The sequence below is a fragment of the Vitis riparia genome, chromosome 10, assembly GCF_004353265.1.
Source record: "Vitis riparia cultivar Riparia Gloire de Montpellier isolate 1030 chromosome 10, EGFV_Vit.rip_1.0, whole genome shotgun sequence".
In the NCBI taxonomy this organism is placed as follows: Eukaryota; Viridiplantae; Streptophyta; class Magnoliopsida; order Vitales; family Vitaceae; genus Vitis; species Vitis riparia.
In genome coordinates this window covers 8,556,437-8,574,650 of record NC_048440.1, presented here as the reverse complement: position 1 = coordinate 8,574,650, position 18,214 = coordinate 8,556,437, and the positions used below count along the sequence as shown (strand labels likewise).

Here is an 18,214-nt window from a genome sequence, read left to right as displayed (position 1 = left end):
CGCTAGAAGGCATGCACTTATGATTTAAGAGTATCCCAATAGTACATACATGTCTTTATCTCAAATACTTGTGATATTTGGACACTGACTTTCTTTTGGTCTTGGCTTTAGTTGTTGTGTAAATGGAAGATGCCCTTTAAGAGGCACTATCTTTCTTAAGGAAATATGAGACTTTTTTAGGAGAAAAACTAGTGACAATCATGCTTTTGTTTCTTACTTTCTTTCTCATTGACTTGATAATGATGATATATTATAAAAAAAATTTATATGCACGATAATAAAGTTGATATATACGATTTTTATAACCAAGTAATATAGGATTTACATCTATATTACTCACTGGTCTTAAACAAAGTATGGCCAAATTCAAAGCTAAATTATAGGAAATATTTCAATTTACTCCTTTTGATCATAAACAAAGTGGCTGAAAACCCCCCAAAAGCAATATGGGCACGATTTGTAGACATATATGACCAAAACCTGAATTGAATGTAATAGCTTTAGTGACAATTGTTGTAAAGCTTGTGATCACAAGCATTCTGAGCAGCCATATAGTCATACTTTTATACATATGGTGACCAAAAATTAATAGTCAAAATGATAATAAATTTATAAATGGATGTTACTTTTATTCACGTCTGGTCCAAAAACCATGACCCAAAGTCAGATATTGTTGTCATAGCCCATAGTAGTTCCAAAACCTTGACCAATGGCCCTCAACAAAGATATAGTCCCAGTCTACACAAATTGTGACCAAAATCCTTCCCACAATCCAATCCACTCATGGTTTTTCCAAAATCATGACAAAAAACATCGATGGTAACCCTTGCCTTGCTTCTTTTTTTCTTTTTTCTTTTTTCTTGTTTTGTTTGAAACTTACATATAAGAACTATGGTCATGGCCTCGCATTGTCCGTGACGAAAGAATAGCCACAAAAACACTAATTTTTTGCAGTGGTATAAATCACAACTAAGTGTCTTCGTTGTAGAGCACTATTTATTTACCATCTCGTGGGAAAACCTTAAGTTGGAAACCACTTCTGTAGACCCTGAAACCCTAATGGGCATGAGCAGTTTGAAGGAAAGGCTTTGTTTGGATGATAAGACAGCCAATAAAAATACACATTATGGTAAGGTTGTGTTCTCTTGTAATCCGAAAACAGAGCCACTACAGCTCAAACTGCAGAGTGAAAAGCAAACCCATTAAGCTTCCATTTGGGAGGAAGTTTTCCTTTTTCTTTTATTTATTTATTTTTTATTTGGCCAATGGCCCATGACAACTGAGAAGGTTGTTCTGGTATCCATCAGCCAAAACTTAGAGGTTCTTCTGTTGAAGTTTTATCTATAAAACAATCACCTTTGTATTCATGAGTAAACTGAACAATGACCCAAGGCATATATGTATATAGAATGAAACAACTTTAGCAAGTAGCAATAGCCAAACATATTGATATCCACATATCTGGGAAAAGGATTGAGAGGAGAAACTAAGTGAGGTCATCCTCATCGAGTGGCTCTTCTTGTTCGTTGCCTGCATTAGCCTTCATTGCACTTACATCCCCTGTCGGTAGTTTCCTTGCAAGCCTGATGATCTGCAGTCAAGTAAATTGAAATTACATAGAAGACAACAATGGGAGAAATTACAAGTGGGTCACCATAAAATTAGAAGGCAGAAGAGATTCCAAAACCTCAAAGCTGATTTAAGAAAAAAGGAGTTGCACATTTGGAAAATTCCAACAATCAGTTAATTCAATTTCACATTGGTAAGAACTGCGACTAAGCAGAGGAGATGACTGGGAGCTCATTAAGAATTTGAATTCCAAAGTCAAACTGCATTTTGTTCTACTGGCCCTACCCCCACTAAAATCAAAATAATCAGTTATGTGGGACAAACTGCCAGATTCTGCAAATAAAGTTGAAGCACAAGGGGGCTTCAATCTGAATAGAAGAGTAGTGGTCTCTTTAATTCAAAGCAGGGGAAATGGAATAAAAAAGTTAGGTCTAGCATGCAAAACACTGATGTGGAACCTATTGAATATGGATTCAACATGTTCAAAAGAAGAAAAGAAAATATTGTAATTGTAAAGACGTAGATCAAATTTTGAAAAGGTCAAGAATTTGAGACAAAAGACCAACAAATGAGATTGATGAGTAGGAGGCAGTTGCTTTATAATAGAGGATCACCTCAAATCCATCCAACAGATTAATGTGTCACATGAAAGATATCTCCTCATGTTATTTCTCCTCTCTGACTCCAAATATAATAAATACATGGTTTCAGATCCATCACTTATTATCATTTTAATTAGTTGTGATTCAAATTCAACAATTCCATTGCACAAGGTGTACTACACCTATTGATCCAGTCATGTTTGTATCTGGTAACTCAATTTCTGTGGCTTAGGTTCATTGAGGGAGACCCTATCCATGTGTTCACAATGTGGCACATTAAAAATCAGATCATCATTGTATTAAACATAAAATTCTGCATTTCCCAAGAGTTAACGTGGTGCAAATGGACCAAAGGACATACCATATGGTCAAGATTTGAAATAGTGCTTGACTGAGCCACACGTTTGATTTCTTCAATGTCACCCTCAGCATAAGCAGAAAGAAGTTTACTAGCACAACGACCCTGATCACTACTCAGAAAAGCATCAATCCTGCAAAAAGTAGCATAAAGTAGTATCTAAATTCCCATGTATCCCCTTTTAGATAAAATCTGACAGCAGAAGGGAAATAATTACTAGGTTTTATTAATACCTTTTCATGTTTAGTTTTCAGAGATTTATAGAATAGTGGAAAATTGAATTGTTTTGCAGCGAGTATCATACAAAAAAACTAATGAGCTTTTGCTTTCTCTAACATTTGCCTCTTATCTATGTTTTATATCTTACATCAAATGATTAAAATACTGAAGTAATGTGATTAGGAAATGACTTAGTGTATGAATTTAATCATGAGAAAAAGTGAGATCTAGGTTTTAAATCCTATATCAAATTATTTAACAACTGAAATCATTGTGATTAGGGAATAAAACTGCAGGTATATAAACATGTGTGTGTGTGTGTGTGTGTGAGTGAGTGAGTGAGAGAGAGGGAGAGAGGGAGAGAGGGAGAGAGGGAGAGAGAGAGAGAGAGAAGAGAGAGAGTAATCTGCTTTAGCATTGCTTCCACAATTCAAGAATGATTTGTTCATCCATTCAAAAGAAACACATTAATAGTACTTAGTGAGTGACTCCACCAATAAGATGCCTTAAGCTTGATAGTAATCTGCTTTTATGGATAATTTGCCATATGGGTACTTAAGCCTTGCAATGTGTAAACTCTTCAACTTCATTCATAGTACCATTGTTTATGTACAATGACAGTGGAGCAAATTTGGGATCATTGCCAAATGCACTTATTTTGTTTCAATTACAAGTATTTGATTTTAAATTTTTTCCTTTTTCAATTACCTATAGTAGATAGTTACCATTTTAAAAGAATATTAAGGGATAAAAGGGAAGAGAGGTATAGGTGTTTATCAAAGTGTTGATTGATTTGCAGAGAGCGAAGGATTTGCTAAAGAGTAGATTTTTATGAGAATACTTAGAAATAAGGGTAGAGAGGTATAGGTTCTTATCGAATTGTTGATTGATTTGTAGAAATAGAAGAATTTGCTAAAAAGTAGATTTTTATGAGAATACTTGGAAATAAGGGAGGAGTGTAGGATAATTTGAAGCTCATTAAGAGATCATGAGGCGAGATTCTTTAGGCTTTCTCTAAGCCACTTAGTATTGATTTGGCTACAAAGGTATTAGTACTTCTAGCAAGCCTTAAATAGGTAGATTTAATAGGAATGGGAAGTCATAGTGTAGGAGGGGCTCAATTATTGTTATCTTGTGGGTGTCTTAAGGTCAAAGACAGTTGTGAATGCATATTGAATGGAAGTATCTGGGATTATGGACTCGTCAAAAGAAATGGGGTACTCTTTTATGTGGAAGCACAGTTAGGAAATCAAGAGAATCATAGTTTAGCTAAGAGAGGAGGTTCCTCCTTTGTAGAGTTTGTTAAGAATTTTCTTCCTTTATTAGGGTTTCCAACTTGGTTTACTTCAAGTTTTTTGTTCAGCAGGTGTTAGGTATTAGGGGCCTTTATTCTGATTTTTCTTTTCCTTGTGTTTGCCCCAAGTGTGAACAATATCTAATCTAACCTTGTAGCCTAGTTTTTGTAATTGAGAGGAATCCAACTAGTCTATAAAATGGTCTAACCTTAGAATAACCTCGTATTGAAATTTGGATTGTGCAAACAAATTCAGCTGTGGCCTAGAACTAATGAAATTTTCTGAGATTAGCATGTTATAGAGCCTATAGCCTTGAATTATGTTATATTTCTAGGTGTCTGATACTTCACATCTCCAAACTTTAGATACTAGGACTCAACTTAAGAGGATATCATTAACAAGTGTAGGTACTTGGATATGAGATAATAAAAGTTGAAGTAGTTCTTAGTGCAGTAAAATTAGGCAATAAAGTTGAGAAAACAGAAATTGTTGGAAAGAGTTTATAATATTGATCTTTGACTATTGAGATAATTTGAGTTTGGGATATTGATCTTTGACTGATTCTATTTTATTATTCAAAATTAGCTGAAAGATTGAGATAATTTAGTGTTTGTTTGGATACACTTCCTATTTCCTGTTTTTACAAACAAAAAACAATAGTAACTTCTACATAAAATACAAGAACTCTATAAGGATTACAATGAAAATATAATGGTTTCTAAAAATTGATTAAAAAAATTGAGATATTAAAACTAAATTTCTACTTCAAATTTTAAAAGTTTTGAAAGTACTTTTTGAGGACATAACATAATCTAGGCTTTTGTATAATAGTTTCTATTTTTTTATATAGAAGCTTTTATTTTAAAAACAAAAAAATAAAGAGTATCCAAATGAAGCTTTATCTTTTCAATTTTACATTATTGTCTCTATTTTAAACTACTCATGAAATCATTATTTTAGAATTTGGTAAAACTATATTGATATAAATTTCAATTTGACAACTTCACAATGGTAACTCGCTTATGTTTTTCTATAATTCTTTTTTCTATCCCTAAATATCCTCATAAAAGCCCATTTTTCTTCTCTCTTCTTCCTTTAAAAAGAAAATGAAAAAATTGCCAACAAATTCTTCTCCTTATTCAACCGCTACAATTATCTACCAAGATATCTCAAGTGAAAAGAAAAAAACACAATTAGGAATCACCCAAAATAAAAACTAATATGTTCTTAATAAAACTCCCTCTCTTTTCTGTTATCCTTAAATATTCTAATAAGCATCACAGGCCTTGGCAACCTACAGCTGCAAGCCTCATTCATATTGTAAATCTATGACTAAGCCAGTGCAAACATGAGTCATGCTTGTGCTCACAACTTGGAATAGGACAGCTACAATTCTTCCCCCCTGTTGTTGACCAAATCAAAGTCAACAGTTGCCAAGTCAATCAATGGGGCAATCCTAGGTACCATGGATGTGGCACTCATAAACATCAAAGCAAACCTTTAGATCCCTTGAAAACTAATGGAAACCCAATCCCAAACTAGAGAATTGAATTCAGTAATGTCAGAATTGACAATTTGGAATTAGGTTCAAGTTTCCTATCACTGAGGCTCTGAGCTTATTAGCATATTCAGATCTAACCCTTCTGAACTCCATCAGGAATGCCACCCCATGAGAGCATTTGAGCACATGTCAAGAAATGTCAGCCAATTTGACACAAGTCTCATGCAAGGAGATACCTGAGAAGCATATGCCATGAAATTCACCAGCTGTATGGTCACCAGCATACAAAGGTATAGAAACGAAAATTCGAAAGAGAAATCTAAAAAAGCACACATTTCATTGTGTTTGTAAAAGAGTAAAGCAAGATTTGAGTATATCCCCAAATTCTGAACTAAGTCTTTTGCTCATTAAATTTTGTCCTGGTCATTGCCAAGGGCACTAAGAAAAGATAGCAGGAAGCCAAAATTGCATGGAAGAAAAGGAGCTGATTGCTAAAGAGGATTCCCCCATTGAGGAGCTTTGGAGAAACTGCTGGAAACTGGAAGAGTACTAATTCAAATCTCAAGGGTCATGCATTTCAGAAAATGATATAGAAGCATTACCTAACGGCTAATACCCTCAGATCCAGAAGGAAAAATAACTTAGCGAGAGTTCAAACTTGTTGGGGTGTTTTAATTTAAAATGTTTGCATGTAGTTAATTATGAGAGCCAAAAACAATTCAATATGTAATGACGTACAATTTACTTTTGAAAATTTTCAACTTACTGAGAACAATCATTGTAGCACTTCTCCGCTTCCTTGAAGTCATGGGCATAGAGGTACACGACAATAGCACTAAGATATGCCTGAATACAACCAAGATAAGTTTGGAAAATTTTCATTCTGCAAAATCCTGAACATAAAAAACAAGAAAGCAAAGTGAAAAATAAACAAATATTATCTTTTTCTTCTTTGTTCCTTAATAGGGGAAAATGAGATCTTAACATCAAACGCATTTATGCAGTTAGCAATAAATCTTTAAGACTCATATTGGATTCCAGTTGTTGCTGCAAAACAACAAAAGAGGTTGCTGAAAGGCTGTTTGTAATCAGAGACAAACTAAACAACTTGGGTCCTTGTCAGTGTTGCATAAACATAAACCAATTGATTCTGATCACTATTAGAAATATTACAATAGAAAGTTGGCCAGATAGGAAAGCCTTCAATTCCTGATAAAATTGTACTTTAAATCATGTACAGAGATGGCATTATGATTTGTGTTATGCAACCAAACAGTTGAAATCTATGTAAGAAGACACATATAGTGTCTGTGCCTGTCATGATAGGAGGAGAGCCTAACATAGTTACCTCCAAAAAGTTGATATATAATATAGTTATAGACAAAAGTAAGGGGTTGGCATTTGATGCCTATATTATGTATCCAACAAGGCAGGGAAAAGAAAAACAATACCAGTATGGGGAGGATGGAGAAAACTTCAGAGCAGAGAATACTGCAGCAAGAGCAATTTTCTCTAAGGTAATCAATCCTTCAATTTTCTTATTTATTTCTACAATGGGAAAGTGTTAGCCCACAAGCATTCAAAGAGATTGGCAAATTGTGGATAGACCCACCCCCAACCCCATAATGCTTCTGAATTGTTAGCCTTTCATTGTCTCCATCTTAAAACATGATGGAGTTCTACTGCAAGTGGCGCTGCATTAGGAATCCAATTGAAGCAGGAGTATGTGGTATCCTGAGAGACTGCATTGCATTGCAGTTCTTGTCTTCTCAAAGGGGTATGCCATGAGAGATACTACACATGCAGATTGTGGGGAGCCTAAAGAATCAGCTTGCATGGTTTCATTTCAATCACTCCTAATGTTCTCAAGTGGTTCAAACAAAGTTCTGACGAAGCTATTGATTTATCAAGTTAGGTGGAGTTTCCTATGTTTCAGCCCCAAGTTGCAACTATGAAGAATTTCTGAATTCCTTTATTGATTCTTTAGGTACACACCATACACATATATATACACAAATGACTGAATAAGAAAATATCAATCTAGCTTGATTCTCTCCTAAAATTAGGAAACTGAATCATCCTAAATGATCTCTCCTTTTTTATTCCTAAAATACTTTCCTAAATTAAAACCCTAACTTTGAATGCCAAATTTCAACACTCCCCCTCAAGCTGGAGAATATATATCATATAATCCCAGCTTGCAAGTTAAGTCTTCGAAGTTAGGCCTAGGTAAAGCTTTGGTGAGGATGTCTGCGGTTTGGTGCTTGGTAGGAACATAGTTCAATTTAACCGTCTCACTAGTCACCTTCTCTGTGATGAAGTGCCTGTCAATCTCAATGTGCTTGGTCCTGTCATGATGCACGGGGTTTTTTGCTATGCTTATAGCTGCCTGATTATCACACATCATCAGAATTGGAGATGAACTCGTTTGTCCCAGTTCACTAAGAACCCTTTTTATCCAAATCCCTTCACAGATTCCCTGTGCAAGAGCTCTGTACTCAGCTTCTGCACTACTTCTGGCTACAACTGATTGCTTCTTACTCCTCCAAGTAACAAGATTTCCCCAGACAAAAGAACAATATCCAGAAGTGGACCGCCTGTCAATGATGTTTCCTGCCCAATCCGCATCTGAGTATATTTCAGTGTCACGGTTCTCTGACTTTCTGAAGAATAGACCTTTCCCTGGTGTCATTTTTAAATATCTAAGAATCCTGTAGACTGCTTCCATGTGTTCCTCAGTGGGGCTATGCATGAATTGACTTACAGCACTCACTGCAAAGCCAATATCTGGCCGAGTGTGTGAGAGATAAATCAAGCGCCCGACGAGCCGCCGATATCTCCCCCTGTCTACTGGTGTACTTTCTTTCTCGATACCAAGTTTCTTCTGACTATCCATAAGAGTATCAATTGGTTTGCATCCAAGCATACCGGTCTCCTTAAGAAGATCGAGTATGTATTTTCTTTGAGAGACTACAATTCCCTTCCTTGATCTAGCCACTTCCATACCAAGGAAATATTTCAAATTTCCAAGGTCTTTAACTTCAAACTCTTCTGACAAATACTTCTTCAAATTCTGTAATTCCTCCATATCATTCCCAGATAGAATAATATCATCAACATAGACTATCAATAAGGCCATTTTCCCGGCATGAGACTTCTTGACAAATAGAGTATGATCAGCCTGACCTTGTTTATAGCCCAGCTTCAAGACTGCTTTTGTGAATCTATCAAACCAGGCTCGAGGAGATTGTTTAAGGCTGTACAAGGATTTTTGGAGTTTGCAAACCTGATTCTTTGCCATACTTCCTTCGAAACCAGGTGGTATTTCCATGTAGACTTCCTCTTCTAGGTCACCATTTAGAAACGCATTTTTTATGTCCAGTTGTTGCAAGCACCAATCTTGATTGACAGCCAATGAGAGAAGAATCCTGATAGTGTTCAGTTTTGCAACAGGAGCAAAAGTCTCCTGATAGTCTATCCCATAGGATTGTGTAAACCCTCTAGCTACCAAACGAGCCTTGAATCTCTCGACTGATCCATCTGCTTTGTATTTTATGGTGAAAATCCACTTGCACCCCATAGGCCTCTTCCCAACCGGCAAATCTGTGATAGTCCACGTCCCATTCTTCTCAAGTGCATCAATCTCATCTTGTACTGCCTTCTTCCATTTTGAAATTTTGAATGCCTCTTGTATTGTGTTGGGAACCTGAGTATCATCAAGAGAAGTAGCAAATGCTCTGTAAGATGGTGATAGCCCTTCATATGTAACATAATTCCCAATTGGATGATCTGTACATCTCCTAACACCCTTCCTCAATGCAATCGGCAGAGTAGAATCATCAATGCTGGGAATTAACACCTCTCCAGCCCTATCCTCACCTATGTCCTCTTCAGGAAGACTTAAATTGGAGTCAATATATTGGCCACATGTTGACTGTGATCCGTGCTCTAATTCCTGTCTTTTCCTCCTCCTGATGTAAACTTGTAAGTTCTCATTAGCAAGTTGTGGGGCTATAGGTTGAATAGGCATGGGAGACTGGATGGTCACAGGAGAAGGAACATTTGTGTGTTGGGCTGGCTGGACTGATGACGGCATGGGTATGGACAACACAGTGGGTGCGAATTGGGAAGGATTTGGTGACTCTGAGTGAAAAGAAGGTACACCCTCAAGAAGAGACTCCCAATCTTGATGTTCATTCATGCTCTCCCCCTGAACATGAGATTTGGGATAGAAGAAGACATGTTCAAAGAAAGAGACGTCCATGGTGGTGTAAAATCTTTTGTTGGTTGGAGAATAGCATTTGTACCCTTTTTGGGTTGGAGAATACCCTAGGAAAATGCACTTATTGGCTCGAGGAGCAAATTTGCTACGATTTTGAGGATACACATGAACGAATGCCGTGCAACCAAATACTTTGAGTGGTAAATCAGAAAAGGCTGCACGGGTGTGAGGAAATTGTTTTAAGAAAAGTTGACGTGGGGATTGAAAGGTAAGCACTCTGGATGGCATACGGTTAATCAAATAGGTAGCTGTGAGAATAGCTTCCCCCCATAAATAGTTTGGAACATTAGAGGAAAACATAAGGCACCGGGCAACCTCCAAGAGATGTCTATTTTTGCGTTCAGCCACCCCATTTTGTTGTGGGGTGTCAACGCAAGAACTTATGTGGATAATGCCGTGATTTTGAAGATAAGTACTGAGACTACTAGTAAAGTATTCCTTTGCATTATCTGACTTGAGGACTTGAATTTTGGAATTGAATTGATTTTGAACCATAAGATTGAAGGTTTGAAAAATGTGCCCGACCTTTGACTTTTCTTTCATAAGGAAAACCCATGTTACCCGTGTATGATCATCAACGAATGTCACAAACCATGGAGTGCCAGAAATATTTTTTATCCGGGAGGGACCCCACACATCACTATGTACTAGAGAGAAAACAGTCGAAGGTTTGTATAGGATTTGAGGATATACTGTTCGAGTATGTTTTGCAAACTGACAAATTTCACAGTGATAAGATGCTGGATATTTATTGATAAATAATTTGGGAAACAATTTTGCAAGGTAAACAAAGCTAGGATGACCAAGGCGATAGTGTAACATTATAATCTCACTATCTTTATTGACCTTAGAATTTGACATAGAATTGAAAGACTCTAACATACTCTGAGACTGTACGCAACTTGCTTGAGAGACTTGGTTTGAGAATTGGCCACATGAGAGGAGGTAGAGCCCGGAACACAGTTCAGCACTGCCAATCCTCTTCCCCGATTTCAAGTCTTGAAAAACACACGAGTTTGGATAAAATTTAGTAACACATTAGAGATCACGGGCCAATTTGCTAATGGACAAAAGATTACAATCCAAGTTTGGAACATGGAGGACAGAGTCAAGATATAAGTCTTTGGTAAGTTTTATAGAACCTGTCCCGGCAATTTTTGACTTTGAACCATCAGCAATATGGACGGATGAATGACCATTACTTGGCTTGTAATTTTGAAGAATGGCAGCATCTCCTGTCATGTGATCAGAAGCACCAGTGTCCACTATCCACGGCTTCATTCCTCCTCGATTAGCAGTGAAGGTTACTCCGGTAGTACTGCCACTGCCAACTTGGCTTAATAGTTTCTGTAGCATCTCCGTCTGCTCTTTGTTGAATGGACTCGGCTCGGGAACAGATGTGCTCTCAGAGTTGGCAGCCACGTGTGCTCTGCCATCTCTGTCAAATCGTGACTTTGGTTTCCAATCAGCCGGTTTGCCATGAAGCTTCCAGCAAGTCTCCTTATAATGGCCTGATTTCTTACAATAATCACACCAAGGCCTATCCCGTTTCTGACGATCTCCACCACTACTATTAAATGACTGAGCAGCAAGGGCAGAGGCATCCAATGTTGGGGCAGGTTGCTCTTTGGATCCCATCATCACTTTCTTTCTACTTTCTTCACGCCTAACCTCTGAAAAAGCCTCCCTGAGACTTGGCAGGGGTTTAATGCCCATGATTCGGCCTCTAACATCATCCAATTCCCTGTTTAGTCCTAGGAAAAACTTGAACAGTCTCTTTTGTTCCACAATTTTCCTGTATGTTGCTGCATCATCAGAACATTTCCATGAGTGAGTCTCGAATAAGTCAAGGTGCTGCCAATACCTTGTGAGTGTGTTGTAATACTGAGTAACTGTCTGCTCTCCTTGGCGGAAGTCATGTAGGGCTGATTCAACCTGAAAAAGTTCTGAAGTATTTTCAGAACTTGAGTAAGTTTCTTTGGCTGCATCCCATATGTCCTTTGCAGTCCCAAACAGCAAGAAATTTTCACCTATGTCATTGTTCATGGAATTGATAAGCCATGACATGATCATGCTGTTTTCAATCTTCCACTTCCTGAAACCCGGTTCTGTAGTTTCTGGCATGGCTGCTTCTCCAGTGAGGTACTCATCCTTTCCTTTACCGCAAATGAACAGGAACACAGATTGTGACCACTGTAAATAGTTATGGCCATTTAATTTGTGTCCTGTGATGAGAGTAGGAGAGGAATCACTGCCACCAAGCTTTGGAATTTCAGATCTGCCCCCTGATTCTGGTGAAGTGACGCTAGATACTTGTGATGATGCCATTCCGTATTTTGTCATGGACCGGAAAGGTAGAACACTTCCAAAGGCACGTGCAGGGATTGGAGTTGAGAAAAAATAGCCGGAGGACGTCGGAAAAACTGATCGGAGGGCCCGTGGAGGCAAAAGAACCCCAAAAGAGGCACGTGCAGGGCTCGGATGGCAGAAACAGGTACGAAGGGTGGCTGGTCAGCGTCAGGTGAGCCTGGAGTAGGAAGCGCGTCGTCGGAAAGTGGCTCACGCGCCGGCGCGTGAGATGCAGTCGCCGGCCGGAAAAACACACGTGGGCTGTGCGTGGATGGTTTTATGGCTCCGGTGCTTTGGGAAAAGTTGGAGATCTCCTCCAGGCGCTCCTTGCGGTGTGAAAAAAACCGTCGCCGGAAAAGTTTGTCGGAAAAGTCGCCGGCGGTGAATGTTTTCTGACGACGATTCGACCGACCGGAAAGCGTTTTCTCCCTTGGCTCTGAGAACAGGGACTGATGACCGGAATGAGAGATGGCCAGAGAGAGAGATGACCAGATTGAGAGATGGCCAGAGAGATTTGGCCGGAATGAATGATGGCCTGAATAAGAGGTGGCCAGAAGGGATTAAGGTTTCGGAAAACTGGCTTTGATACCATGAAGAATTTCTGAATTCCTTTATTGATTCTTTAGGTACACACCATACACATATATATACACAAATGACTGAATAAGAAAATATCAATCTAGCTTGATTCTCTCCTAAAATTAGGAAACTGAATCATCCTAAATGATCTCTCCTTTTTTATTCCTAAAATACTTTCCTAAATTAAAACCCTAACTTTGAATGCCAAATTTCAACAACAAAGTAGATAGTTTAGATGAGCAGCCACTCTAAATGACTTTTTTGGAGGTGTATTAACTCCTGGCTTCCAAGAAGGAGATCCTTTTGGCTCCTGAAGAATAAATTTGCATTATTGCCTACGGCTTTTTTCATTCTCTTTAATATGAGAAACCTCTCATTTCATTTTCCTCTTTACTTTTCTGTTAAGTTTGCTTATCAAACATTGGTGTCCAACATCTCAAGGTTTTATTTCATTAATTTTGGGGCAACCAATCTAAAGGATATGTCCTAGGTTTAGCAAGGCTTCCAATGACAACTTTTGCCAATGGAACTTTGCCATTTTTATAATTATTTTATGCAATTTTATGATTATTTTATTGCATTTGGAACTTCAATGTTTTTTTATTTATAAAAATTTCACTAAACTTTAATTGAGATTAGAAAAGGAAATTAAGGGGAAGAAATTAAACAATGTGAATTCCCCCCTTTTCTTACTAGTGAGACATGTTTACTGTGAGGATTGTAGGAAGAGTTTACATAATGCAATATACTCCTTTGGCAACAAGAGAAAACAAAAATGAAAGTTGAACTTCCAATAGATACTCATGATTAAACAGATTGCATAGAGCTATAAAGGATAGAATACCAAAATGATAACTTTCACACCTTAAACTGGCTATGGGTAGCTTTGCACTTATCAGCTGCTAGGCCCCACCTCAGTAGAAAGGTTGCAGCATCTGCATATCTGCAAGCAATGAAAGTATGAAACCACTTAAAATTTCCAAACCATTAAAAGGTTCAACCAGGCATACAAATAAAAATCTCACAGATTAACATAGATCTACATGTAAGCTAAGGATTTAATCAACATTTGATGGTGGTGCTGATGTATTTCACTAGCACAGATGTGACATTAACAAGCATGGCTAACAGAACTGGACTGTCCAAGGAACCATTTGATGGCCGATTCATGTGTCAGTTGCAACAACCATAGTCTCTTGACTTGGTTGACCCAGTGTAGAGTGCAAAGGATTAAATATTAAAAGCTTTTGGTAACCAACAAGACCTTGAAGTCAACTCTAGTTTGGAGTTTCTGTTTTACATATAGACATGTGAGGTTCTATTCCCAGAGTGCACCAAATAAGATTTGCATATAAAAAACTAAATGAGGCCACAAACTATTTATTAGTATTATAAATTTCATAAAGCTCATTTACAGAAGAAACAGATAAATATTAATTCGTGAGGATTCACATTCATCTCAATCACATAGACGGAAAGTTAACCTGAGACCTTAACAAGTACATCTACAGAGTATCTCAGTTGTAAGAAAAAAGGAAATTCCTTACTTCTCCAGCTTTATATAAACACTTGTAGCAGCACGATACAGATCAAATGCCATATGTTCTTTGCCATCCTCTTCAAGAATAGTGCAAGCATCTGTGTAGAGTTGTATAGCTTCATCAGGGGCAGCATCTTCCAGAGCACTAAAAGAATAAAACAAATAAACAAATCACTTCTATTGTTCTCCAGACAACTAAACAATGAGGAAGGTAATCAAAGCTGATCAAGGAAAAAGAAGGGTACTAAGAAAGCAACCAAAAAATGGGGGTATCAAGAAGCTATATTGTCAAACTCCCATGGCATGTTTATTATGCTCCGTGGAAATTGAGTGGTTCCTTGTACTTTTCATATATTTTGAACATACAAACGAATCATCCCATATTTGGGTCATTAAGAGTGTCTGATCTGTTCTCTAAGTGGAACTGTGCATGATGCCCCATTACACTGTCAGAATTATACAGGAAAAAAATTTGAAAAAGAAATCAAATAGAGAAATCTAGATTCATGCAAAATGAAAAATACTCTCTTAATGTTTCACCGTGTGAACACAGAGGTGTTCAGAATCAATGAGTGCTATGTGACTAAGCTTCTATAGAAAATAGTAAATCTACAGAACCACTAAGGAATGAAATAAGTTACGATAATAAAAATATAAACCATGTGCATACCGAGCACCCTTTGCCAGAGCATCTGATGCAGGTTGTGATCTACCACATTCAGTGTATAACTCTGATGCCCGTCTATAAAAATCAGCAACTTCACCCCAGTTATTTAGTTCCTTTGCTAGAGCTGCAGCAGACTCCATATGCTTAGCAGCATCCCATTGCCTGGTAAGCTAGTGAAGGACAACAAACTAACATATAAATCCAGATAACGAGATTAGCATCAGTCAAAGATGAGGATACGAAGAAAGCATCTCTTGTCCTTTTGAAGCTTTCTCAAATGCTACTTTTGCTTTCTCATAATCTTTGGCAAGCCTAAACCCAACAGCTACAACAGAAAAAGCAAAGGTTTAAGAAAAATCCACATGAAGCCCATCATGACCAGTCTTCTTTCAATTTCTTTTCAGGTTTCAGTAATCATTATATGGCTTAATATTTGCTACTATATTATAAGATATAAAAATTAAATCTACTAGAGCAGAGAAAAATCACCCACCAGCCTGCTCATACAGGAGAGTGGCACCCCTCCAATCAGCACTCCACCTTGTAAGACTGAGTTTTGTTCTAAGAGAATGGAAGCAGAAGTAATCAATACTTCATCAAAAGAAAGAGGAAAAAAAAAAAAAGAAAACACAGGGGTGACACATTTGACATGTATAATGTATGTAATCTTTGGATATAAAAGGAGTTTAGGTAATTCTTTGGATGTATAAGGAGTTTCCTCTTCTTCATGAAGAACAGAAAATAAATGATACATGCATATTACAACATGGTCAATTGCCTTTTGAAGAATAAACATTGCATGTTTTGCATTTATCTTTCAGCTCTATCTTAATTTAGGATATATTTCAATACGATCACATATAATTAAAAAAAAATAAAAAAAAATTCCATAATTATGGGCAGTTGATGCTCTTGTTAGTTGTTATCTTTCATTTGGTCAACATTTCTAAGAAAGATATAAGTATAACCATTTTCTTTTAAAAAAAAATTCCAGTACTCATGAAGTGCAAACAATGCTAAAGATTTTTTTCCATCTGATTTTTGGCTCTCAAAAGGTGGATGTAATTTCATTTTATGTAACTAATAGGAACTTGTTAATCAAGAGGTATTTGGCATTAGTGGTCATGCAGTACAATCAAAATGGTAATATCTTAAAAAATATTCATAAAATATCGATATCATAAAACTTTTTAATTGCATAAAAAAAATTGTTACTAAAACATGAAAATTAGAAACCAAATTAAAAATTGCTAATACAAACAATACATTTGGAGATAAGAATATCACTTAATGAACATGAACATGCAAGTTTGTACTGCTTCAAAGTGAAAACTATACTCATTAACAAGCGTATATAGGTTATATATCCAAGAACCCTAGAATAGGTTGCAACTCAATAGGTTAGGTCTAGTTTGTGGCTTATATGGGGCTAACCCAAACTAAGGAACATTTAGTTAGAACCCAACCTAATCCAACTTCTAACCAAGATTTTCAATCCAAAATCAATCCAGCCTTATTTTTCCAAGCTTGGGTTAGGACCAGGTTGATTTAGTTATATGAAAAAAAATTGGGTTGGGTTGGATTGAATCGACCCGTAATGTTCTTTTCAACTTTTTTCTCTTATGCCAAAATTTATATAATAATTGAGACAATGTTCAAAACAACAAGAAGAATTATACATAAGTTTAGTTTTATTTCTAGTAAAATGAAATATCACATTATATATTTAAAATTTGACATTTTTCTTTAAAATTAAATGAAAATATGTAAAATGAATATTAGTATATCAAATAATATAAATTATAAGTATTGTTAAAAAATATTAAATTGGATTCATCTTAGTCTCAATTTGCCCGAATTCAACCCTAATTAAGTTTGGGTTGAAAGAACTCAACCCAAGGCCAACACAAGTACTAAAAAGGATTATCCCATCCCACCGAAATTTTGTCAAGTTAGGTTAGGCCAACCTGTCCATTGCATCCCAAACTTAGAGTATCATTCCTTCACTTCTTAAATTCCAAATGATCATCAAATGTTTTTACTGAATCCACAAATTTAGAGCACAATGCTGTCAAAGTTACAGGTCGCATAGGCATGTACTTTCCAAACTCATAACATTTCTTAAATTTATACAAATTGCACATAAGTGGTAACTTATCAGAGTTATTAAATATTGCCAATAACTTGAGGCAATTAACATGAACACCCAACATTATGATTCATCATCTACACTACATATTTTATATATCAACTGCGTATCAAAAGATCTACATCTTATTTGCCTACTCTCTCTTATTGACAGAAATCAATAATTTGGTTGAATTTAATTATCTAAAAAATTACAAAATCCAGATCTTTTTAATACATTGAATATCTGCTAACATACGCAATAATATGATCTATAACGTTGGTAGTGATTATCAATGATCTAAATCATCAGACTTGTTCCCTAAAATAAGCCATCATTCTTACAACTAAAAATTCAGATATTTCAAAATTTTGAAGTACCCCATATCGGATTATATAAGTACAAATAGGCAAAAGCTCACAAGAAACTCCAAGTAAACAAAGAAGAATTAAATCTTCATATGCTAATTCTCCATTTAGCAGAGAAATAAAGGAAAAGGAAAGAAATCAAAATATTGAATCTTCAGATTTCTCAAAAATATTGAATTGGAGAAGCAGCTAATTTAAGTTCCCTAAAAACCAAAATCAAATAAAATAAAACAGAGAACCGTAAGATTCAAAATTTCGTGTTGTTTTCTTTTTCATTGCTTTCTCGGAAACCAAACGGAGTGGAAAGTCTACGAAATGCATGGAGAGAAAGACACTAACAACTTATCGGCTTTGATGATGAGCTTTTCGGGATCGGAACCCATTGAAGAATAGTTGGAGCTTTCTTCCTCTGCTTCTTACAGGCCAGACTTGAGAGCTCAACGCACTCTTCTCATTTGGGTTGGGGTCATCTCATGCGGCGTTGTTCTTTTCATCTGTTGCAATCCCGCTATTATCAAATGAAATCTCGCCACGTCTTGATGCTATGGTATTTTCAACTACAGAGGCACACAGGTGATTATTATTTATTAATTTCATTTTTAAGGGTCAAAGGTAATCAAATGGAATGATTTGAAATAATAATAATAATCGTAATAGTAATAATAATAAAAGGATGGTCTCCAGAAACAACCCATATGATATAAATATTTCCATTTTCTTAAGAATATGTTTGATTGTTGGAAAAATGGAGAGAAAA

At 36.5% G+C, this 18,214-nt stretch overlaps 1 protein-coding gene across 1 annotated transcript; it reads right to left on the bottom strand.

The window, feature by feature from the left end:
• Positions 1 to 1,324: 1,324 nt before the first annotated feature.
• LOC117922834 (gamma-soluble NSF attachment protein) lies at positions 1,325 to 17,913 on the bottom strand. Its single transcript, XM_034841018.1, has 9 exons — positions 17,797 to 17,913; positions 15,455 to 15,522; positions 15,202 to 15,286; positions 14,965 to 15,123; positions 14,302 to 14,439; positions 13,619 to 13,697; positions 6,311 to 6,390; positions 2,533 to 2,662; positions 1,325 to 1,591 (listed from the first exon to the last, which is right to left on the bottom strand). Exons 1-9 carry the CDS (start codon positions 17,838 to 17,840, stop codon positions 1,487 to 1,489), a joined length of 888 nt encoding a protein of 295 aa, XP_034696909.1. The 5' UTR covers positions 17,841 to 17,913; the 3' UTR covers positions 1,325 to 1,486.
• Between the last annotated feature and the right edge of the window lie 301 nt (positions 17,914 to 18,214).

Bases quoted from the DNA above. Each gene is read 5' to 3' on its own strand.
- LOC117922834 (XM_034841018.1), bottom strand. From the start codon at position 17,840: ATGGGTTCCGATCCCGAAAAGCTCATCATCAAAGCCGATAAGTT. The intron at 15,287-15,454 runs GTGGGTGATTTT...TTTCTGTTGTAG, and splicing joins TCTCCTGTATGAGCAGGCTG to CTGTTGGGTTTAGGCTTGCC. The intron at 2,663-6,310 runs GTAAGTTGAAAA...TACTTTTTGCAG, and splicing joins TGCTACAATGATTGTTCTCA to GATTGATGCTTTTCTGAGTA.